The 25912-nt window shown below is 39.4% G+C and overlaps 1 protein-coding gene across 3 annotated transcripts in view; it reads right to left on the reverse strand.

Annotated features, from left to right (window-relative positions):
* Positions 1–25912, reverse strand: part of KCNIP4 (potassium voltage-gated channel interacting protein 4) — a 1108185-nt gene that overhangs the window by 201112 nt on the left and 881161 nt on the right. The window contains exon 1 of one of the 3 annotated variants that reach the window (XM_032397233.1): positions 17331–19380. The exons of the other annotated variants lie outside the window; for them this stretch is intronic. Within the exon in view, the coding sequence (XP_032253124.1) occupies positions 17331–17442 (112 nt within the window). The 5' untranslated portion in view covers positions 17443–19380. Of the gene's footprint in view, positions 1–17330; positions 19381–25912 lie in introns of those variants that run through there. 3 annotated transcript variants of the gene reach the window in all.

Below are 25912 nucleotides of genomic sequence, written 5' to 3' on the forward strand. Positions count from 1 at the left end.
AGTTTGAATCCAGTCAACAGGTCCGTGAGCCTCTCACACTGGGCTACAGCCTCCATCTGGTTTCTATCATTAACAGACCATATTTTGTCCTCTTTCTCCCATGCCTTTGTCTTTGTTCTTATTCATTCAGAATAAGGCGGGGGTGGGGGGTGGGGGTGGGAAGGATGCTATTTCTCTGGCTCCCTTCAGAACCCTGATAGTCAAAACAAGGGCTATTATCAGATATACATGCAGACATCAGAGTAGCAATATCAATCATGGATCCAAACACTGAAATCAACAAGCCATGTCTGTCCCATTTTATTTAAGAACAAGCCTAAAAAGTTTTGTGTTTTTTATCATTTCATTCATTCAATAGTAAAAAAAGGAACGAAAAGTAAAAATTCATACTATCTAAATCACATACTGGAATGTTGAAAGATATACAAAAAATTTGTAGGTGGTGAGAATATGATTTATAATTAACTTGCAATCTCAGCTTTAAGACATTTACCCAAATCTCCACAGTTTGTTCAACTCATCTCTTATCCATCTGATTTGGACTAATAACAAAGTATAAATAATTAGAATATTTTGACAGAATAGCATTGGGAAGTCATTTAATTTCTCCAATCTTCAGTTTATTTTTTTCTGTAAAATGGGAATAAAAACTTACCTCTCTTCTTGTAAAGCTGGGGCAAAAGTGAAATGGGAGTACATATGATAGTGATTCATACACAATAAATAATATGCCATTATGAATTATTATTTCTTTTGTGAATTAGTATACTGAATAGTCAGGAATTTTTTTAACTCAGTTTTTAACTAACTGAACATTCTAGCCTTCATCTTTTCTGAAGACTTCCTCCAGCTACTAAGGGTTAAAATTCTGCCACAAAAATTATTCTGAGCCATTTGTTAAGCCTGTTTTATGCTCACTACATTTAATCTCCTCGAGCAGTAATGTTGTGAATATTGACTAAGTGCTTAGTTGATAGCATGGAAATAAATATCTTTGCCTTCTTTAAATTATTCCATTTTTCTTTGTCTTTGAAGGAAAAACAAAGCTAATACGGAGTAGTAATTAGTGCTGAGATGGGACAGGGTCAAGTCCAATGTCAACGATCCTAATTCTCACTTATAGAGTAAGACTTACTTATTACTATGCTAGAAAATTTAGGGGAAGATCATCTTAATTAAGAGGTACATTATATTAATATTCTCTAGCAGCATATGGGGTCGAGAGGAGGGAGACATCTCTCATTTGTGTACTTAATTTTAAGACAAACTTTAATTCTACTTAGTTCTGTTTAATTCTATTTAACCAAATTCTCTTTAACCAAGAGAAGGTGAAGAGAATGAAATAATAGTGTAATTAATTTAATTTTTAACCCTCTATTTGGAATTTGCCTCTACTCTTTCCCAGCAGAGATGAGTGTGAATATGGCCAGCACTCAACCATATTTAGAAGAAGGCACAAGAAGAAGCAAATCAAGCAAAGGATAACCAGAGATGGTCAATTCTTATCCTTTATCCCTTCTTCTATGTGACACTGGCCTCAGAACAACACTCTTGATATCTCAGAATATACAGTGCTCTGGAGACATCAGCAGACTGTCTGTGGCTTACTATGCAAAGCATAAGCCAAGCCCAAGAGTGAAGAACGTGGCACTGTCAGGTAATGTCCCCACTGACACCATTTATAATGGAGTGAAAAGTTCTGTAAGAGGAGGTAGCTCATGGTGTAGCTGTCACAGAACACAGTTTCAAGCCATTCTTACCCACGTGAAATATTTCCCTCCATTCCCAGGCTGAGAAAATTCATTGAAAGGAGCTGACAGATTTTCCTTAAAAATAATTATTCCAGGGTTTAAATTGTCCCCTAAAGAACAGACATATTCAGGTCCCTCTGGAGTGTGGTGAAGAGATTTGTCTTCATGGAAAAATTTCTCCACTCGCCTTAGACAGCCACTGGCAAGAATAGTTCCTATTATTGTAAAATGTGTGTTTTTGAATATATTAGCTAGGCAGGTCAACTCTGAACTTCACAAAGAATTTGCAACTATAGAATTTCTTTGCTGATTTTGCATTTTCCCTTGATTACACCTATAAAATGCTAAGCTACATGTTAGTTTCATTGTTGATGTATTATAGAAGAGATATACAACAGTATTGAGGCCAGCTTACTATTTGGAGCATGATATTTTTAGTCTAAAATCTTATTAGGGACCTGGAACTTTTGTGCAAATTTTTAACGAGGTACATTTTCAAAAAAGAATTTTAGCTATACAATCACCTATTGTCATGAGGAATGCATTTGGCTAATTCCCTCTGTGTCTCCTTGAACATTTGGGGCAATAGGAAGGTATTATTCCCGCTTCTCACTCAGGTGATGTTTAGAAGCCTCTGGTAACTTCTTCAATGCACCAGTGATATTTAGGAATTGCTGAATGCAGTGAAGATAGATGTGAGATTTGGGTATTTGTTCAAGTGCCTCAGTCTTGTAATTATTTTATCATTCTCCATTTCCCCCCTGTAATTTGTTTAAATTTGAAATCACATCACCAATTTACCTCATTGCTGCCAGGACTTCAATTATTTCCTGTTTATTTATTAGAGAGTTTCTGTGACCAGGTCATTAATAACTATGAGTTTACTGACATGTAAAGTCATTCATACTTAATTCTATTCAAATGGATGTCTGGGAAAGTACTTGACCCCAGGTGTACTATGTTGATTTTACTAATCCAAAGACCTTAGATATTTCTTCACGTAACATAGAGATTTAGAAAAACAAACAAAAAAACTTAACCCTCATAAGGAAGCTCAGAATGGGAAAATGTGAGCTCCAGGTTCTGAAGTCTGTGGTTGATTCTAATTCCACTGTTTGGTTGCTCATAAAGTAGACAAGTTATTTAGCCTCTTTGAAAAAATTTCCTCATTTATAAAAGTGGTTATAAAAAATACCTATGACCTATCTGATACGTGGCAGAACCCAACCTACAACAAATTGCAACACAAAATATTCAGTATCAGCAAAAAGGAATTTGTGTTTTGGGCAGCTCTCTTCACAATGCCTGGGATCCTTTCTACCACTAGTTATGTAAGAGGGAAGATTGAAGTAATCAATAGAAAATTTGAGTTACCATAAGGTTCTTGCCTTGGCTCCAAACTATTCTGTCTCAAAGTTACTCGACCATTTTGAAGATCTGTGAAGTTGGTATGATGCTGATCTCCATCTTGTGGGCAAGGAAAATGAGGTTCAGAGAGGTTTGGAGATTTGCATAGGACTTACAGCTAGAAAGTTTCAAGGGCAGAATTTGACCTATGTCTTTCTATCTGCAAAGCTCAGTGTTTCCTAACCTCAGTATTGTTTGCCTCTACAAGCAAGCCCTACCATTAATTCACAAAGGGACCCTGTGTACCTAATTACTTTATCATGACCTATATAACATGAAGGAGTTTGAGTGGATAGATTTTCATTTCTTCTTAGCCAAATATCTGTAATTCTTGGTTTTAGACTTTGTTACATGAACAGAATGCACCACATTATTATTTGAGATGAATATGGACATGCCCCTAACAAGAGACATTACTCTCCCTCCCGGCTATTTAAATTCATCTAAGTAAAATGCATATATTAGTAAGGGTCAGGAAATATTTGAGTGTTTATAGCAATGATCTTATGCATGTCAATTTTCCTCCTAAATCTATACAAATGCAGGAATTACTTCAACTAGTGTAAGACGCTGCCATTTGTTCTCTTTCAATAAATAATGCAATGCCTACTAATCATCAGTCTTGGTGGCTGAGATGGGCATGATGATTGGGAAAGGTTGTACTGTTTCATACAGACAGCGCACCCTGATTGACAAGAGAACAGGGCAAGAAGAACATTTTCAAGCTACAATGGAAATTTCATGTCTGCACAAAATAAGATTCCTAATGTTAGTTTAAAAGTCACTAGCGGTGGGGCGCCTGGGTGGCTCAGACTGTTAAGCATCTGCCTTCAGCTCAGGTCCTGACCCCAGGGTTCTGGGATCGAGCCCCATGTCAGGCTCCCTTGCTCAACGGGGAACCTGCTTCTCCCTCTGCCCCTCCCCCCGCTTGCTCAGTCTCTCTCTCTCTCTCCCTCTCAAATAAATAGGTAAAATCTTAAAAAAAAAAAAAGTCAATAACTGTCCAGTTATTGGACAGTTTCTCCATTGAGCTCGCCAATATAGTCTCTCAGGTTAACCTTCAAAATGTCCCCTAACCAACAGCACAAGTGATAGAGCCATGTGTGCAAACCACTGGGAATACCTACATTACAGCGGGGCAAGTAAATTTGTGCAACTCCTTTATAAAGCAACTTGACCTTATATGTCAAGAGATTTGAAACACTTCATTCACTTGTCTCATTAATCCTTCTCCTGACACCCTATTCTAAGAATATAATTCTAACTATATAAACAACTTAATTACACAAAGATTTTATTAAATAATTTCTCAAATACTAGAAAAAATGCAAATAACTTACATGTCCTAAAATCAGGGTAATTTATATATACATATTTATAGAATATAATGCAGGCATTAAAATATTTATGAACAATCTGTGAGCTAATATAAAAATACTTACGCTCTAATTTTGAATTTAAAACTACATAAAATTTTGTAATTTTTAAGTATTATTTTGAAGTTTAAAGGAACAAGTCTTTGTGTAGAAAAATGATAAGTAAATAGAAAATATTACCAGTGTTATCCTTCAGTGGGTCTTAAGGGTATTTTCTTCATATTTCTTTCTTTTTTTGTAATTGTAAGATTTCTGTAATGACTGTTTATTACTTTCGTAATGAAAAAAACATACTCCCTCTCAACACTGAGTTTTGGTTTCCAATGATTTCCAATCTATGATGTTTTTAGACTTAAGTTCAGTTTTATTATTTATGAATATATGTATATATATTTTATATATATATTATATATAAAAAAGTTTACACACTGTGTTTGATCATGCCTCAACCCAATGGTTCTCAAAATGAGAGGAGCTGATTTTGCTTGCCTTCCTGCCACTGGGATGTTAGGGAACACCTCAAGACACTTCTGGTTGTCACAACTCGGGAAAAGGTACTACTGGCATTTAATAGGTAGAGGCCTAGAATGCTGCCAATTGTCCTATAACTCAGAGGACAGGTAGCACCCAAACAAAGCATTAGTTAGCCCCAAATATTAATAGTGTCAAGGTTGAAAAACTCTGCCTAAAACAAAGTGATTAAAAATTATGTCAGTTCAAGAATGTTGTGGAACTAGAACAAACAATTCTAAAATTTGTATGGAACCACAAAAGACCCTGAATAGCCCAAGCAATCTCGAAAAAGAAAAGCAAAGCTGGAGGTATCACAATTCTGGACTTCAAGTTATATTACAAAACTGTAATGATTAAGACAGTATAGTACTGGCACAAAAGTAGGCATATAGATCAATGGAACAGAATAGAAAACCCAGAAATAAACCCACAACTATATGATCAATTAATCTTTGATAAAGCAGTGAAGAATATCCAATGGGAAAGACAGTCTCTTCAATACTTGGTGTTGGGAAAACTAGACAGCACCATGCAAAAGAAAGAAACTGGACCACTTTCTTACTCATACACAAAAATAAATTCAAATTAATGTGAGACCTGAAACCATAAAAATCCTAAAAAAGAAAATAAGCAGTAACTTCTATGACATTCAGCCATAGCAACTTTTTTCTAGATATGTCTCCTGAGGCAAGAGAACCAAAAGCAAAAAGAAACTACTGGGACTGCATCAAAATAAAAAGCTTCTGCACAGCAAAGGAAACCATCAACAAAACTAAAAGGCAGCCTATGGAGTGGGAGAAGATACTTGCAAATTACATATCCAATAAAAGGCTAGTATCCAAGATATATAAAGAACTTACAAAACTCAACACCCAAAAAACAAATGATCCAATTAAAAATGGGCATAAGACACAAACAGACATTTCTCCAAAAAGACAAATGGATGGCCAACAGACATATGAAAAGATGTTCATCATCACTTACCATCAGGGAAATGCAAATCAAAACTACAATGAGAGATTTCCTCACACCTGTCAAAATGGCTAAAATCAACAACACAAGAAACAGTAAGTGTTGTCGAGGATGTGGAGAAAAAGGAACACTCATGCACTGTTGGTAGGAATGCAAACTGGTGCAGCCACTGTGCAGAACAGTATGAAGGCTCCTCAAAAAGTTAAAAATAGAACTACCCTAAGATCTAGTAATCTCACTACTGGATGTTTACCCAAAGAATACAAAAACACTGATTCTGAGGGATACATGCACCCCTATGTTTATAGCAGCAGTATTTACAATAGCTAAGATATGGAAGCAGCCCTTGTACATCAATTGATGAATGGATAAAAAAGATGTGATATATATATATTATATACACACACACACACATATATATTATTTAGCTATAAAAAAGAATGAAATCTTGCCATTTGCAATGACACAGATGAAGCTAGAGAGTATAATGCTAAGCAAAATAAGTCAGTCAGAGAAAGACAAATATCATATGATTTCACTCATATGTGGAATTGTGGAATTTAAGAAACAAAACAAATGAGAAAAGGGAAAAAGAGAGAGAGAGGGACAAACCAAGAAACAGACTCTTAATTATACAGAACAAACTGATGGTTACCAGAGAGGAGGTGGGCAGGGGCATGGGATAAATAGGTGACAGGAATTAAGGAGTGCACTTATCTTGATGAGCACTGGGTGCTGTATGGAAGTGTTGAATCACTATATTATATACCTGAAACTAATATAATACTGTATGTTAACTAACTGGAATTAAAATAAACACTTAAAAAAAAGACTGTGGTGGAAACTCGGAGAAGTTTCTTACCAAGACCTCTGAATAAATTGTCTATCCATTATCTACCCATGCCTTCCATAAGGATCTAAGGTTATAGTGATAAGTGCTGTGCCTACGTGGTGCTTGAAATTTAGCAAAAGAGAAAGACATAGAAATCAAGAGTTTAATGTAGTTTGAAGTGTAAGATAGAGTGCTTTAGTATAACAGAAATGGACACTTAATCCAACTGGGTGGTTCAAGGGAGGCTTCTGGAACAGATGGCTCTGGAGCTGAGCTTAAACGCTAAGAATGAGTTAATCAGGTGAAGACTGATGGGATTTGTATTCTAGAAGGAGGGACATTCAGAGTGCAAGAAAAGGCATGAAGCAGGAAACAGCATGAAGTTCTTGAGAAATAACAAGTTTGATAGCAATGGAGCATAACATGGGCACAGGAGCGCATGGGGAAGAGGCAAAGAGGCCTCAGATTCAGAGTGTCTTTTGCTGCTTGAGGAAGCCAAGACATGCTTCTCAGAGAAGGAAGAATATGAGCCAAGAGTTGAAGGCTGAAAAGACATTTCCAGGAATATGAGGAGGGAAGGGCATTTGGGGAGAGAGAACAGTATATGCAAAGATGTGGCAGCTGGAGAAAGCATGAGTTATTTAAGGAACCTCAATAGTTCCTTGTGCTGGAATAGAAAATAGCAGAAGGAGGAAAAGAAGGCAGTGGTCTGATCCCATCTTTGTATTAGACTCAAAGAATGTGGAGATTTTATGTTGTAGGTGATACAGAAGAATCTTGAGCATGAGCTCAATACCCCCATATTTGGAAAGACTTCTATTGTGAGAATATGAAATAGATTGGAAGAGAACAGGGTGGGGATGAGGTTAAGATGAGACAAGTATATTGATGTAGAGTCCATCAAAGATGCAGCTGACAAACCCACTGATAAGTATTTGTTGAGCCTCCATTATATACTTTCTACTGTTCTGGACCCAGTGCAAATTCAAGGAAAATTCACTCTGTATGGAGGTAGAGTAGTCCCTTTTCTCTAACTGAGTAAAAGATGAATTATACAAATGAAGTGATTTGGGGAGTAGTGCATGAAGGTTTATTATTATTGTGTGATGTTGTACAACATACATCAGGACTGATTGAATTCAGATTGGGGTGAAAGGTGGTATTAAGAAAAAGAATAAGTTCTAGTCTGGGCTTACAGGGAGAGATATGTGTGCATTGGGGTAAAAGAGGCATTATGGGAGAAAAAGGAATAAAATGTGAGGATCTAGAAGCTGGGATCAACATGACTTATCCTTGAAAATGTGAAAATAGGTTGTATCAATTGTCAGTAGTTCCTAAGAATGAGTGATGCCGCATGCTAAAAGTGTCACTCAGATTCAGCTCAAAGGTCACCTTTGTGAGTCCTTTCTGAAACTCCCCACCTTCTAAATGGGACTAACCAATCCGTCTTGTCCATATGTCCCTAGAAGGGACACCCACATCCTTGCAGATATGAGACCAGGACAATTTGTTAATCTGATGTGTTCGCATGTTCATTTGTATGTAAACCCCTATTAGCCAAATCTGTGCTTTCTGTTCCCAATTACTGGCACAGTGCTTGGTACACAGATCACATTTAAGATCCTTTCTTTCATGGATGATTTGTTAAAAGAAAATGACATGCTCAAAATAGTGTCACTTAGGCCAAGTCATCAAACCAGGGCTTAATGGCTCAACTAATAGCAGTTTCAACCTCCCCCAGAAAGATAAGTTATAACCTGTCAGTCAGGAATTTTTTTTTTTTTTTAAATGAATATTTTTATAAACTCCAACCCATCAACAAGGAAACTGAGTGTTGGAAAGATTAGGTCACTAATCCAAAGTTACACAAGTAAGCAATAAAGCTGGAGTTTGAACCCACGTCAATTTGAGTCAGGAATTTTCTGATGAGCACCAATGACGCACCCTATCACAGGGGTGTTCTCCATCCCCCAAAGGAAGACGCCTTATTCTGCATAACATCCCTTGGTCTTCCCCCTAAAGGAATTGACTTTGCCTGGAACCCAACTTTTCTTTTGCTATTAACTCCCTGCCCCACCCTCCTTCCTATAAAAATCTTCCATTTTGTACAACTCCTCAGAGCTCCCCTCTACTTGCTGGATGGGATGCTGCTTGATTCTTGAATCACTTAATAAAACCAACTAGACCTTACCATTTACTTGGTTGAGTGTTTGTTCTTTGTCAGACTGAATGAACGACCACGGTTAGTAACAGGTATGATGGATGCGAAGAAAAAAGACGGCCATGATACTAATGTTATGAGTAGTACTCAATAGCTGTTGAGCTCTCTGTTCCAGCCACTGGGCTAAGCAGAATTTTAATAAATACTTAATTTACTTCTCACAATAATCACAATAATCAATGAGGTAGCTACTATTATTCTCCCCATTTTACATGTGAGAAAACTGAGGTCAAGCGTGGTTATAAACCTTGTCTGAGACCATGAGGCCAATGCAAGGTAGAGAGGCACACTGACTTCAGGTCTATCTCACTTTAAAGAACATGATCTTACCCGGTATTTGTATATTTTTCATTTTCTTTTTTTTTTTAAAGATTTATTTATTTATTTGAGAGAGAGAGAGGGTTGGGGGCAGAGGAGAGAAACTCAAACTAATGGTGAGCATGGAGCGTGAAGTGGGGCTTGGTCTCATGACCCCAAGATCATGACCTGAGCCGAAATCAAGAGCAGGATGCTTAACCAACTGAGCCACCCAGGTGCCCCTGCATATTTTTCATTTTCAAGAGAATCTAGATTTAAGATGATTTTATTTAAAAAAATCTATCAAGAAAGTTGTTTTTTTTTTTTAAGATTTTATTTATTTGACAGAGAGAGAGGGAACACAAGCAGGCGGAGTGGGAGAGGGAGAAGCAGGCCTCCCACTGAACAGGATGTCTGATGCGGGGCTCGATCCCAGGACCCTGGGATCATGACCTGAGCTGAAGGCAGATGCTTAATGACTGAGCCACCCAGGCGCTCCTATCAAGAAAGTTTTATTGGAACATAGCCACGCTCATTCATTTGTGTATCGTCTATGGCTGCTTCTGTGCTACAGCAGAGTTGAGTATTTGGAACAGACTGCATGGTCCACAAAGCCTACAATATTTACTATAGAACAGAAGGCTGACCACTGCTCCAGAATAAAGTTTCACGGGTGCCAAAGAACTCAGTGAAGAACACATTGCTCACATCATGGGTTTGGCCGCTCAGAGTTGTGGTTCTCAAAGTGTTGCCCCTCAACAGCTGCATGAGCTTAAAGTGAGAAATCATTAGAAATGTAAATTCTCAGACCCTCACCTAGACCTACTGAGTCAGAAACGTTGAGGGCGGAGTCCAGCAGTCTGTATTATAACAAGCCACATAAGTGATTCTGATACACAGTAGCATTTGAGAATCACTGGTGTGACTCAAGGAATTTGAACATGTGATTCCAAAGTAATTATAAGAAAGGCATTTATTGGCTCCTATTTGTGTTCCAGGCACTGAGCTACATGTTTCACTTAACTTTTATATTCCTTCAACAATCTCAAAAGGTTGGGTTTATTAGACTTATTTTACAGAAAAAAGGAACTCAAGCTCAGGAAGGTGAAGTAACCTTTTAAAGTTACTGAATTAAACTTCAAACTCAGATCTGTCTGCTATATACCCTATATACCTGCCCCTCATCTTAATCTGTCCTCCTACTGATCATATGTAAGGAGAAAGCAGCCCCTTCCATTCTGAGGGAGCTGCACTGGTTTATCAGCCAGACCTTGGCATTCCCTTAGTGAATATAAGCACTTTGTGTTTTTTTTGTTTTTTTTTTTAAAGATTTTATTTATTTATTTGAGAGAGAGAGAGAGAGAGAGAGCACATGAGAAGGGGGAGGGTCAGAGGGAGAAGCAGACTCCCTGCTGAGCAGGGAGCCCGATGCGGGACTCGATCCAGGGACTCCAGGATCATGACCTGAGCCGAAGGCAGTCGCTTAACCAACTGAGCCACCCAGGCGCCCTGAATATAAGCACTTTGAATTTTACAGAATATCAACCTCGGACAAGACCACTCTGTACCTTTGATCGATCAAGACAAAAAAGCAAGATCACTCTGTCATCATATGTGAGAAGAGGCAACAATATGAACTTTGTTTAAACCACAAAAATGACCAAATATTCCCCATCCTAGTTACTGTAGCTTGTTTCTTTGCCAATTGCAGGTTTAGCCTCTGTCTAGTCTATACTACTTATAGATGAGATTTATTAAGATAATCATAGAATTAGCCTGGCTTCTTGACTTTATTTAATCCAGAGCAAAACGCAAAATCATAATCTCCCAACACAAGCTCAAACGCTGTAAGTCTGTTCTATCTCCTTACTGAGATGTTCCACCGCTCTCCATGGTATGGGCTCCCCCTCTCTGCAAAGAGCAATGAAGCTAAATTATTCAACCACAGGTGTGTTCCTAAGGACCTTTGGCTGGAGGCCATTGAAATGTACAACTTCTCCACCTTCATCTCCCTTCCCCATTGAGATTCCAGCTCTCTGCTCCTAGCCGGGGTGGGGAATGGGTTCTCAAAGTAAGAAAAATTGAAAAATAATATTCCCTAAACCTATCAGTACCAAGTATGTTGCCAGATCCAGAGCAGACACTTGGTATCTTAAATGGATTAATCGACTTTTAGAACCAAGGTGATTACTAACAGTGATTTCAGGAAACTGCCTTTTTTTAAAAAAAAATCTATTTATTAACCTCCAGTTTTTATCCGTCAGTCTTTCGATCCTATGCCACCACCGTCTTCTTTCAACCTTCCTTGAAAACTTCCAACTGGATGGAATGGCTCTTTTCTTCAAATCTTACAAAACCCTTGCTCCCTCTCACCAGACCCTTTTTTGTCTTGGATTAGTTATTCATGTTTGTACTCTTATCAATTTGAAAACTTTCAAGGACAATAAAAATGCCCTTTTGTCCTCTATTTCCCTTCACAGAGTAGGTGCTTGATACATATGTGTTCAATTTCACTTGTAAATTTAAGGGTTTGTTGTTGTCGTTGTTATTGTTGTTGTTGTTTTTCCAGTTAGAACACTGAAAGGGCTACTTTCCAGCCAAATCAAAGCCCACGTAAGCAGGGCTCCTTCAGCTCACTGCTGGGTTTTTCATTTGGAATTATTTCCCATGGCCATGGGGCTCTAATGAACAGCTGCTCCAGATGCCTTTGGTATGTGGGTATCTCTACTTTGCAGTGGGATTTTGATCTGAAATCTCCCTCACAGAAAAAAATAAAAAATAAAATAAAACAGTGTAGCCAACTAATCAACAGTTTCCAGGCTACCATGGAAACTTGAAAGAGGCACTGGAGGCCCTCAGTGATGCAGCCTAAGAAGAAGTGCACAGGTACCATTACTCTACGAGAGTCCATGGCACTCACACTGTAATGTTTCGAGTGTCTTCTGTATACCAAGCATTGTGGTGGATAGCATGGATAATTACATAATAAGGAGAAGGAATAAAACTGTGTCAATTCCCTTCGACACTCTCTGTTGAATTCTGCATTGTGGACCACGTCCCTGTGTTGGCATATAGTGTTACCTCACCCAGAGCCCTGCATATGGAAACTACATAAGCACCTTGCAGGCCTGTGAAGATGATGAACTTCTCTTTATCCATAAAAACCCAGCCTAAAAGTCAACTCTTCCAGGGAGTCATCTCTGATCACTTCTAGCTCTTCCGTTTGGACTTAATTACTTTTCATTCTTCTTTTGTATCTTGGACTTACTTATACTGATCTCTCTACTATAATGCATTGCCTTTCCTTTGTTTATGTTCCCCATCTACTTACACAAATGAGAGTTCTGTGAGGTTAGAGACTATCTTTAATTCATCTGGGCCTAGCAGAGTGTCTGGCATATTGTAGACAAGGGAGAAATATTTTTAAATGAAAGCCAATGCTGAAACACTAATGGCAAAGTGATGCTCATTATTGAGGGGTGCACGGCAGTGCATCATACCACTCTCTATACTGTGTTCTGTGTCATTTTCCAAAACAAGAGTTTCAAAATAATTGAAGGCCTTGCAAGATGTCAGTGTACCTATCAGAACTGTTAAGTTCCTACCCTAAATGGTGCTATCATATCTATAACTATGACCTCTGTGTGCTTCCTGCTTCTTTTTTTTTTCTCTCAAGAAAGATATTTAATATCTAACAATGTCGTCCTAAATAAAATACAATTATGCTGTTTCAGAACAAGTGCAGGCCAAGGATATTATAGTAAACATGAATTTTTGGAAAAACTGGAAATTGACAGTTCACATTAAGTATTTTATTGAGAAGGGCAATCTATAGGTTTTTGCCCTATTGTCTGTCACCTGAATTGTTTCAAGAGCATAACTGGTATCTCTGCTTCCACGATTTTACTACAGAATTCATCTTCACCTACTCCCAGACTGACCCCCTAAAACAGTTGTCTGTCACATTGCTCATGCGTTTCCCCAAAGTTGAAGACCGAATCAATGCTTCTTCACTGGTTGAAGAATAAGTAGACACTCTTAGCATTGAACTTCAAGCCACCTCTTCAGCCACATCTCCCATTTCAACTTTCTGACACCCATGTGTGCAAGAACCACTGCCCTTATCCATGAAAGCTACCTCCTGTTAGTGCTTAGCACACAACTCAACTCTTTGCTTAGCCTGGAATGTTCTTCTGCCCTTCTCCAATTTGGTAAGTCCTTCTCACATTGCAAAGTGCTATAGAACCTATATAAAGCCTTAGGCCCTTTCCAGAATGCACCACCCATCTATGCTTCTGCAGGCCATTTCTCTCTTATGCCCAGGACTTATATTCTTCTGTCTTGTTTGGTAATAATCCTCCTTTCCTAGAATGTAAGTTCACTGAAGGTACATTTCTTTAATGTTCATCTTGCACATCTCTCTACCATCTCAGCCTAACAGAGAACCCTGCACACGTTTAGAATTCAACAAGACATATATTATATGCTAATCTATGAAATAATAAGATCCATTTTCTGAGTGTTCTTCCTCGTTCTCCTTATTAATGAGTGGATATGTGTAAAACCTCAAATCATCATATTAAAATCCCATTAGTCTTTTGAATCCTCTCTACAAATTGCTTTTGTTTCTTAAACCTTGAATTTCAACCGAAAGAGAATTATATTTTTAAAATGAGGTTTTATCAAAATCAGAATCTAATTTAGGTGGGAGCAAAAATATTTCTCTTTATTCTTTTTTACCCATGGCTAATTTTCACTAGCCATTGTAGATGATAATACTATGGTAATATTGCTTTATCCCAACACTACTAGAGACCCTCTCATTCAAATAGATTCAGAACTACTTTCTAAGTAAATCGATGCATAGTCATACTAGAGAAAATACTCCATAGTCGTACCAGCCAAGAATCATTGCGCCTGAGGATAGTATAAAAGTTCAACGTAGCCCAAAAGAAGCTCATGGTTCTGCTCTGGGCCTCATCTTCATTTCTCCACCAAAAAGAATGGTTAATTTCCTGGCCTTATTGTGGGCTGTATTTTCTAGTGCAGTCAGTGAAAAGTTTGGCAGTCTACATTGGCATAGCCTTTTTGGGGAGTTTTATCATTTGTAGGTAGAAAGGATTAGGGATAATCTAATATTTTGTGGCTTTCTCTGTATTTTGTGCCTTTTTCTTATTCCTCCACTTGGCTGGTGGTCAACAACTCACTGGATACTGCCACACCCTGAGAAAACACAGACAGGAGGCTTATGCCAGAATTCTCATGGTCTTATTGGGTCTCACTGTTGGATTTTACCTGGAATAGGTATTTATGGCCATTGAGTGTACATCACAGATAGTCAAAATGCAGTGCAGGTCTTAAAGGTCAAGAAGCTCAGGAGACCAGCTGGCTTGCTTTTGTTCCAATCCTGCCTCCAGTCTATGATACAGTCAGTAATCTGGCTTAGCTCACTTACATGCCATGCTTGGATCTCACATTTGGGTTGGGGTCGACACCCTGTAGAAATTGTGTGGCTGTTGTGTAATCTTGCCTATGGATGTATTTCCCTCAGAAATATCTCAGGGTGTTAGTGGACAGTTCAGGACAAGATATCAGAATTCAGGACATATGTTTTCATTGACTCTCTTTTCCAATATTAGGGAAGAGAAATAAATAAAAAGTGTGTTACAGTAGGAAAAGAACTATATACTGCTTAGTAGTCCTTGGTTTAGGTCCTGTCTCTCCTCCAGTTAGTTTTGCCTTCTGGTAAATCAGTTAACTTCTCTGGATTGTAGCTATCTCCTATGTAAAATAAAAGAGTTGAACTAGATCAGCTTTTTCTAATATGTACTTCAGAACAAAAAAGGATTGACTTGTCAAGGAAAATGGGTTATAATCATGTATGGTGGTAACCTGCATCTTTGTATTTTAGCATGATCGAGGCTTTTATATTGAACCCAAATTTTCCCCAGCATTTATGGATATGGATATTAATTGAATATGAATATGGATATCCATCCCAGGAAAGACATTTCAGACTAGCACAAAAATCTGCGATTCTAGTTGAGGGAGTCAGGTTTACAATTCTACTTTTCATATTGTTGGAACTCAAATTTGAAGTTTTCATCTGAAAACCATCGACTTTAAGTTACAACAAACAGAAGTTAAAGAACAAAAGCTGAGTCATTTGCAGGGGTTTTAAACCTGGGGCCTTTGACTTTAAATGTGTACAGCATCAACACAGGCAGTAAAAGAACTGTGTGCTACCTGATAGTGCTGTGAAGGTTGACTGCCTCAATACCCCCATGGCTGTTCTCTTTTAGCGAATGCTTCACCTGGCTATGAAACCAAGCCATCTGGAGTATTATGCCTTAAATTTTGTGGCTATGGCTCAGCCAAGTTCAGAGAACAAAAACTAATACGGTGACAAAATTTAACAGAAGGAAACTATTCCCATCACAGAAATCAAAATGATCTCATCTGCATTTTATTACAATACCAACATTAGAACACTGTGGGAGAATCTCGAAACAATGCAAAGGTTGTTGTGTAGTACTTGGAGAAGTTTGCTGATGCATTGTTTTCTTTCCAAGGGTTAAATAAAACCACTGTGTAATATGAAAAAAGGAAGAAACTAATTTCTGAGGTTTTATTTAATCCCATTACAACATTATTCTTTTGTGTGCCTAAGCAGAGCTTGTCACAGAGTGAGAATATTTACAAGACAATATGAAAATTACATGGGAACTTCTTATGTTCTTATAGAGGCCTAAATAGTTAGAACCTAACAAACTCACTTTGTTAAAAAAAAAAAAAAGACTTCCTGAAGAAAGATACATTGACCATTATAACATACTAACAGAAACAACCTGTGTACCGGATGTAGTTTGGGATGATGTCATTTTAGCCATCAGGTCTTAGCTCCTGTAGTTAGAAAGATGAGAAGCATGGCAGGCTTAAATATTTCCATCATCTTCCAACATTACACACAATGTGAGAAGTGAACAGTCATAAAAAAACTCAGCAATGAAAGATCCTGCCCTTATCTGGAGGGAATATTAACAAGTGTCTTAGGAACTACATTCTTTCGCTTGAGAAGATAGGAGAGCTTAGATGTAGACTTGACCCCGGGTGCTGAGGTTTAAATGATTCAAAGCATGTTATTTCAGTAGAAAAATTATTTCATGAAAAAATAAATGCACATATATATGGTATATATGTCTCTATATTCACACACACATATCTATTCAAACTGTTAAAGCAAAGTTAATCAACTTTTTTTACCCCCATCTTGGAATAATAAAATTGATTTGAATAGTAAAATTTATATTAGATGGATAAAATATTTGTTGATAGCAACAGTGATGTCCTGTGCATATTGGGTTCTCCCTGAAAAGACAGATGAGCAAAGTGGCTCATTGGGAAATGTAAATGAAACACTTTGGCAAATTAAGTGTTCAAAGCACATTTTTGCTAAGCAGTCATTAACTCAATTTTAACCGAAAAGCTTACCCATTTTATATCATAATCAACAACCCAGCTCCACCCCCGCATCTCCTAACTAATGAGGCACACACAGATATTTCCCTCACGAATCAGGGTACTCCTCCAGAGAATAAAACTGCTAATGACATTAAGGCGTGGTAGCCATCATGAACTTGACAACCAAAAAACAACCTGTATTACCACCCCATAGTAGGGAGTCCTAACTTCGCACCTTGGAAATATATTTAACCCACAATATCACCCTCCACTCAAGAGCTTTCAAAGAGAAAAGACAGCGGGTACAATATCCCTTCCCTCCCAATGTCAAATATCTGGGTAAACAGACATGAACTGTCCAGTGCTAGGCTGCTCCATGTCAAGCATGCATATTTTAAAACTTTTACTTTGGGTATTAAGCCTCCTCAACTTCTGCAGCGTCTGAATCCAGTTCTGAACCAGACCTGACCAACCGCGCAGAGTGGGAGCGACCACTTTACCTTCCGAAAAATCAATCAGTCCCAGCAAATGAAGCAGCTTCAGAGATGCACATATAATCACAACAATACCCACTGTTTGCAGTCCTTCCGACTCCCACTCGAGAGTCAACATCTTTCAAGCTGGCAGAGCATCCCAGCTTCCGGCCCCTTTTGGAGCGGAGGGAGTTAATTAGAGAATCCGAGCAATCTCTGGCTTGGAACAAAGACTCGCGAGGGGTAAAAGTGAGCAGCTCCTCGCAGACGCACCGGGGCGGAGCAGCGGCCCCCCGGGGTGAGGACCGAACTGGGCTGGAGTCCAGCCTCTCATGCTGGTGCTGGCATTTCCTAGCGGGGGTCCCCCAACCAGAGCGCGCCTGCCTCCGGTCTCTGCGCTGCCGCCAGCGGTTACTTGCACCTAGAGCTGTGAGGGGAGCATCTTTCAGAGAGAGGGGGACTTGGCTGTGTCTGTGGAGAGGACGAACACTCCCAGGGAACTTGCCCTGGGGAGCACGGCGGCGCTGCACGCGCTGACGACGGCGCGGGCTGTGCAGGCTGGCTGCGCGCTAGTTTGCTGCCTGGGAAGCCGGCGAATGCCCTTTTTGCCGAAACAGCGGCTCTCTCCTCCCAGAGCTCACTCCGCCAGACAGCTCAGCCCCCTCTTGGGATGCTAGGACAGAATCGGCTGTCGTGGCTGCTGCCTAGAGCCCCTTTCAGAAAGCTCCCGTGGAAGCCCGTGGGTAATTTTTCTAGGGAGAAAAGTGCAGGAGCAAAAGAAGCACGGTTCAGTTGGCTTTGTCACCAGGAGCATCCGAACTGCCTCGCACCTGCCACTCCACTGGGGCTGTCTAGTCCCCGCTGACACAATGAGAACATTATTAGGAAGATGGATTTGGTCCTTATATTTTACAAACAGGAATGGGTGGAGAGCGGGGGCAGAGCAGAACCTCCTAAGAACACTGATGTTCAGTAACTGCCCCCTGCAGGGGGGGGGATCGCACTATCCTCCTTTCAACTCTTGTTTCAGCCTATCTCAAAGTCAAGTTTCACAAACTTCCCCGACGATAAAAATCACCCAAGGAGCTTGTTAAAAATGCTGTCTTGTGGAGAGTCTGATTTGGGGGATTCTGGAGTTCGTGTTCCTAAACAAGAAGCTAGATGTTTCTTATCGGAAAAGCAGAGGTCATGATATTTGGAATAGAACCACACCAAATACCCTAGCAGCTTTGTGGGAATGGTCGTGGATTCTGGTCTATGCCAGGACCACACTGGCTTCATCACCCTGTGGGTTTTCTCCACTCTGCTAAAGCCCAGCCCCAGCCCCTGGAACTCACTATGAAAATTGGGGTTTATGAATACTATCTTGGACTGTGGGGGGCATTTCCTGGTTCCGCTTTCTTGCTGTGTGATTTTCCGCAAGAAACTTAGCCTCTCTGAAAACAGTTCCTTTTCTGTGAAGCTGAGATGATAATACTTTGTTTAAAGTTCTCTATTTAAAGGGAATTGTGGGAATTAAGTGTGGTTGGAATAATGGCTAACATTTACCGAGCATTTAGTATGTGCTGATCAATAGTACAGGGATTTATCAACGATGAACTCGTCCCCACAACTCTGTGTGGTAGTGTTATAATCATCTTCATTTTATAGGCAAAAAAACTAAAGCATAAAGTGGTTAACTTGTCAAAGCTGTGATGGGCACAGTGCTTGGTAGGCAATAGGCATTCATTCATTCATTCACTCATTCATTCATTCATTTGGTTATTTCTTAATATTTATTAACCTGCTTTGATGCACTCTGAAGAGTATTTGAATGATAAAGTCCAAACCTATCATGTGAGGACATAAGGTATAATAAAAGAGGCAGTCATGAGATTGAAAGTGACTGATAAATGCACCAGCACTTGAAGAGATCTCTCTACAGAGTACAGTGGGGGCACAAGAATGAAAAGCCAACTCCACCTGGGGAAATATGAGTGGTGGTAATGGGAAGGAGACTTTACAGAGCAGGTAATCATTGAAAATGGTAGCTTTCATTATTATTAGAAGTTATAAATAAGACGAAAACAGAGAGACAAACCATAAGAGGCTCTTAACTCTAGGGAACAAACTGAGGGTTGCTGGAGGGGAGGGGGATGGGAGTGGGGTAACTAGGTGATGGGCATTAAGGAGGGCACCTGATGTGATGAGCACTGGGTGTTATATGCAACTGATGAATCATTAAATTCTACCTCTGAAACTAATAATGTATATGTCAGTCATGTCAATCAGTATATGTCAATCAAATTGAATTTAAATACAAAATACAAAATAAATAAAAAGATGTTATCTATCATACACAGGCTTTGGGGTACACAGACTTGGGTTGAATCCTGGTTCTGTCACCTGCTTGCTGTGTGACCTTGTGGACACCGCTCCATCTCTGAGTGTCAGTTTTCTAAGTTCAAGATGGGAGTGTGACTGTCCACTTCTTGTCATTACTGTGAGAGTTAACTGTGGAGAGCTGAGCCCAGTGCCTGCTTGGCAGGTGGCAGGTGTGGAATCAGGACAGCAGGGCCAACTCCTTAGAGGCTCTGCTGGGTCTAGGTGGATGAAGGGACTTTGCTCTTCCCTGGTCCTATCACCCTCTCTGCTCCTAGGTCGGTCGAGTTTCAGTCCTTCCCCCATGAAGACTTCCTTACCTACCAGGCTATTTTTCTCCTCTGGGCACCAGGAATACACTTGGGCCACCAAGTTGGCTTTTATAACAGTGCTTTTCATTTTGGATTATATGTTTATGAGAAATATCTATCTGTCCAACCACCAATCTATCTAAACATCTTATTTTCAGTTTGTCAGCAAGCCAATGCAGGGGAAGCAGTTCTCAGAAGTTGATGGGTAAAGAAACGTTTTTAAGTAACCTTTCTCTGAAATTCCTGACATTTGACGAGAGGACATCAAAAGTTTTTTTCTAAAAAGTTGCAGAAATTAATTAGGTTAAGTTAACTGTAACTGTCTCTTTTAATACTACACGATTTCATATTAAAGTTAAAACAAAACAAAACTAAGGTACAGAGAAGTGAAGTGAGTTGACCAATGTCACACAGCTAAAAAGCTATAGGAGTGAATTTATTTTTTATTTTTTTAAGATTTTATTTATTTATTTTGATCGAGAGAGCAAGAGAGAGAGAGAATGAGCAGTTGGAGGGAGGGGCACAGGGGGAGGAAGAAGCAGGGAGCCCGACGCAGGGTTCTATCTCAGGACCCTGGGATCATGACCTGAGCTAAAGGCAGACACTTAACCAACTGAGCCACCCAGGTGCCCCTGGATGCTGAATTTAAACATTGCTTTGTCTGACTACCAAATTCATTATACTCCCTTTATACCCCTCCGCAGATTTTAGCAAATAGTTATCAATTGATCTCTTGATTTATACACTTAGGCAAAGAATTTTTAAATTGTCACATCTCATTTTCCAGGAAAGAAATCCCCACCATCTTTGAAATTCACAGAAAGACCCAGGGATATAATTTTGTTGACTCCAGGCAAGACTTCACTTCAGGACAATGGCACTCCTAATATAAGATCCACGAGCTGAGAGTCTTGGCAGCGCAGCCAATCCCTATCTGTACTAGCTACCTTTACTAAGCTCTTCCTGTTAACTCCAGCTACAGGATTTTCTGGCTCTCAAGAATGCCAGGGGCTCTTTCACATACACCACTCATGGCTGGAGTTTGTAAGCTAATAGTGCCATCCCCCATGAGTTTCATGCATCATCTGACCAGTCTAGGGAAATGCGGGATACTTGGGGAAGAGTGTTTTTCTAGGGCCATCTTGGGAAAGGACAATTGGCTATATATCATTAAAAAAATAATTCCAGGTGATGGCTCTATCATTTTATTACAGTAGCTTGTTAGCCCCGGCCTAGTTTGTTATATTAAACTGTCTCATTATGCTCAGGTTCACCCCTTTCTTTATATTATAATGGATGCCCGGCAAAGGTCTGTCTTCCATACGAAAAGAAAAGAATGCCAAAGGAATAAACTAACATCTCTTGCTCACTTACTCTAAGCCAGACACATGTACTTAACATGTATAAATTCATTTAATCTTACCCTAAACTAATGAGAGAAGTGTTGTTATCTCTATTGCAAAAAAAAAATAAATAAATAAAACCAAGGGTCTGTGAGATTATTTTTTCATTGAGATTATAAAAATAATCTCAAAGTTACATTCAATAAGGGGCACAATCATGATTTATATCTGATTTACTCCATTATGGTGGCTAACAGTTATGTAGAAGGTATAAGTGTCAGGTACTATTCTAAAATGTTCACACCTATTCACTAATTGAATTCTTTCATAATTCTATGAGGTCTATATTATTTCTCTGGTTTCAAAAAGAAAGTTCAGGCTTTAAAAGATTAAGTGACTGGCCTGAAGTCTTATAGATAGGACTTGACAGAGTTGGGATTTGAACTTGGGTTCAAATCTGGATGCCAGATTCCGCACACGGTGTCATTAGCCACTGCACTCTTGGGCCTCCCTGTACCTTGATAAATGAGTCTTTAAATGGGTCTCTGCTAAGGGGTTGAGAAGGGGAAATATTGCCCAAAACTCTTGGGAAAGTAAAAAATGGACTCCAAAGAGGCATGCCAAAGCCAATGGCCCAGTCTGAGAAAGGGAGAGAGAGAGTCAGTGAATAGGCTTTCAATTTCCTTGCACTGACTCATTGTATTACTTGAAATAATCTCAAAAAGGATGATTTGCCTGAAACCTGAAATTAATCATTTCCCCCTCTTTGTTTTAGCTTCAGTTTGAAATTTCACCAGGTGACGTTCCTTGGTTAAGAAATGTTCCTCATCCTATTGACATCATACAAATACCAAAATAAATATAATGAAGTTGAGAAAAAATGTTTAAATTAGATAGATTTATCTACCTACCTATTGTCTCTCCCAAAATATGAAGTGGCAATGCACGTAGGAACTAGTTAAGTCAAATTTAAATTTAAAATTTTTAGTTTATATTTGTATAAACGTTTACAGTTCAAATAATCCAATCTTTTTTATTTTAAGGAGGCTTAAAAGGCTGGTACACAGAGCAGAACTGACTTGTTCATGGTCAAAAACCTTGGAAAGTGGACAAAATGGGCTTGACTCACCTAGCTTGTCATGATCCCTGAATTGTTAACTACAGGAGAAATTGGGATGATCCATTGAGAAGTTAGAAAGAAATTAAGTTCTAAAAGAAATATTTTCTGCTCTCAGTAAATAGGAGGTAAGAGAAGCAAGACCTCTCTTTGGTTCGCATTTTCTAGAAGGTTCTACTGAAGAAAGAAGCCTAATCTAGGTTTTTGAAAACAAGCGAGGAGAGGAGGAATGACTTTCCAGGAACGGAAATGGGCACCCACTAGGGCAGAAGTCATGATGTGGCACAGCTGGATTTAGGCCTCTGAGGCAGGGAAGAAAAAGGCAACTGGAAAACTGTTGTAAGAGGCCTCTTAACATCTGAATAGAGCAAGGAATGAGGACAAGGTTGGTGTGTGACACTTAGTGTCTCTTCTAATTTTAAGATTTTCTCACCAAAATGATGGAAGCTATTCACCCTCAGTGACTTCTGTTCTATCCCCACCCCAAAGGATATCATGTCCCTCTGTCTTAAGGTTTCTCGATTACTTGGAAAATCCCTAAATGTCTCCAGATAAACTTTCCACACAGACATGCCAGGACCCACGCTGTTTCACTTAGCTGCAGGGCTCATTCGGAAAGGTTCCTAAATGGATTTCTTTAAAATATGTATATGTTTTCCATTAAACAATTAAGCATCCAACCTTCTTGTTTGAGTGCCTATTAAGTCCATAAGGGGGGTGGGAGGATGCCTCCCACTTGAAAAAACTTCCAGCAATGCTACACTAATGTGTCTTGAAAATAGTACTCATGTATCTTGTGATCAAAGCTTATGCTATATAATCTTCATATAAACAAATTAGCAGATAATTTGGAAATTTAACTAGGAAACATTCCTAAGAATATAATCTTTCCCTGCAATTTATGACTTTTTTTGCCTGCTCTTATTTCCTTTTCCTGGGCTTTCTGGCCTAAAGTGAGTGGGCTCCTGGGTTCACCCATTTAATCCGGCATACAAATTTGGCTCTCATGTCACAGTCCTTTTTCTGTTCTCTCTCTATAAATAGTCTTTGCCATATACCACTATAATGGGCTGGCTTTAGGGCAGTGATTTTCATGGATAATAATAATAATTATTATTATTCTTTGCTTTATTATGCTATAATTAGGATTATATTATTGAACCCCTATGGTATAACAGTGTACTATTCACATTACATGAACTATCTCATTGAATCATCACAATACCTCAATAGGATAGGTAATATCATTAATCCGATGTTACAGATGAGGACGCTGGAATGCCAAAGCTTGAGTAATTTGCCTAAGATTATGAAAAAAATCAGAATATGCTATTCCAAATTATGCCACTTTGGCATAATGATTATGTGGAGCTGAAGGCATTTGAGAATGACCAGATGCAAGAAGAGTTCTCAGTCCTCCTCTTATCTACCTAACTGTGGCATAAATTTCCCTTTGTGAAGCTGCCCACCCCTTCTCCTGTGCCAGGAATCAGAGAGCAACTCTTATCACTGGAGATGGAGAGTGAGCACCAAGATGAGTCTGCATAAATAAGCCTAATTAAAAGAAACCTTATCTTCTATAAGTTTCTCTCGTATATTTCCTAATCACTTCCCTTCCAAGTACTAACCAGGCCCGACCCTGCTTAGCTTCCGAGATCAGACGAGATCGGGCGCGTTCAGGGTGGTATGGCCGTAGACCTAATCACTTCCCTACAATTTATCATCCCTTAAAGCCCAAACTCCCTTTCTTTTGTTAAAATGGCACATAAGCCCTGGAGTCTCTATAAGTTTCACTTCTTTTCTGTGAACTTCCATATATATAAAATAAAAATTGTATGCCTTTTCTCCTGTTAATCTGTCTTCTGTTAATCTAATTTGCAGGACCCCAAAAACTGAACCTAAGAGGATAGAGGAAATGTTTTTCCTCCCTGACAATTACATGCTAGAAGTCTAGGAGCTGGGACTTAACCTCAGGATTTCTCACCTAAGAGTCAGTGTTCTTATATCCTTGTGGTGTCATTTGTAAAGATCACTACTTTTGTTTTATTTTATCATGGCCCTGTGAAACAAAGAGAAGCAAGATTTAAAATGAAAATGGCCTCCAGAAAGGTAGCATGTGGTGTGGCCCTGACCTCATGTTGAAATGTAAATGTTTCGCATCAAGTTCTTTCCTGGAAACAAGATCAAGGGAGCAAAGAAAGGAGAAACAAGAAGAGGGAAGGGACTCAGGAGATAAGAGGGAGGGAGGAGGGAGGAATTGAAGGGAGGAGAGAAGAGAGAAGAAAATGAAGAGGGAGTCATGAGGGAAGAGGCAAGCAATCCTCCATGCCAGCCACTGTGACAGAGTCAAGAACACACAGCTGAATGTGGCCTCTTTTCTACTTGTGAGATTCTCAGACTTCCAGGCAGGTGAGATTTAAATAGGAGTAAAACAGACTATAGGAAAGGGTTGAGCAAGGGGTTATTTCTCCCTGAATTCATCCCACCTCCCTGGTCTGTCAAACTCTGGAGCTCTTAGCAATGCAGACTATCTCTTTAGCTCCACTTTCTCAGCCATAGCCTGGAAATTGAGCCGGTGGCTTGAAAAGCATGAATACTGGCATCTCCATGGATATGGCACTAGCCACAGCGCCTTCAACGTCTTTCCGGAGCCCTGTGATGCCTTCCCATTCACTTGCGGCAGGGCCCTGCTGCCCTAGACTGATTGCCTCATGAGCTTGGTACTCCCTGTTCCTGGGCATGAGATTCCCATAGACTGACCAGGGTGTTCTCTGAGCTGCACTGGCTCATTTCCTGTCCTGCAGCAGCATTTTGGGAAAGAAAGCCCAACAGGTTTGGACTGGAATGCATTTCAAATCTCCAGGGACACTGAATGATTCTCTCAAATATGTTTTGTTGTATAAAGAGTTGTAGGGATATCTGCAGAGAATATTTGTAGAAGTCTCAATGTCCTTCTGTGAGAGCACTTTTAAATCCGTTTTGTTTATTTGCTAGTTCATTCATCCTCTCATTCACATGTGTGCATGCATGTACACACACACACACACACACACACACACACACACATGATTACCACTATTGTTTCTGTCACCTTCTAAGTCAGAACAGGGGAGGCCCCAGTGAATACAGAAATCCCTTTTACCCTGAGCTTAACATGTGCACATTCCTGCTGGGCATGAATAAACACGCAGTAAATGTTCAGTGAATCCGTACAGAGTAAATGTTTAGGATGTAGGGTGTGGGTCATGGTAGGCATTTGTTCTCTAAATGCTAGTTCTCTGAAGTGACTGGCAAAGGCTTGACAATTAGGATTCATAGCCAAGTCTTTAGACCCTCAGTTCATTGTTCTTTCTACTATAAAAGGGAGTTAAGACCTCTACATAATAGCTAAGATAGAAGCAAGGTGGGACCATGCACTATAGAATAGAAAGGTTTCTTCTAGTGAGAACAGAAAAATCCACAAGAGAAGACATGGTG

The sequence above is a fragment of the Phoca vitulina genome, unplaced genomic scaffold, assembly GCF_004348235.1.
Source record: "Phoca vitulina isolate PV1807 unplaced genomic scaffold, GSC_HSeal_1.0 scaffold3, whole genome shotgun sequence".
Classification (NCBI taxonomy): domain Eukaryota; kingdom Metazoa; phylum Chordata; class Mammalia; order Carnivora; family Phocidae; genus Phoca; species Phoca vitulina.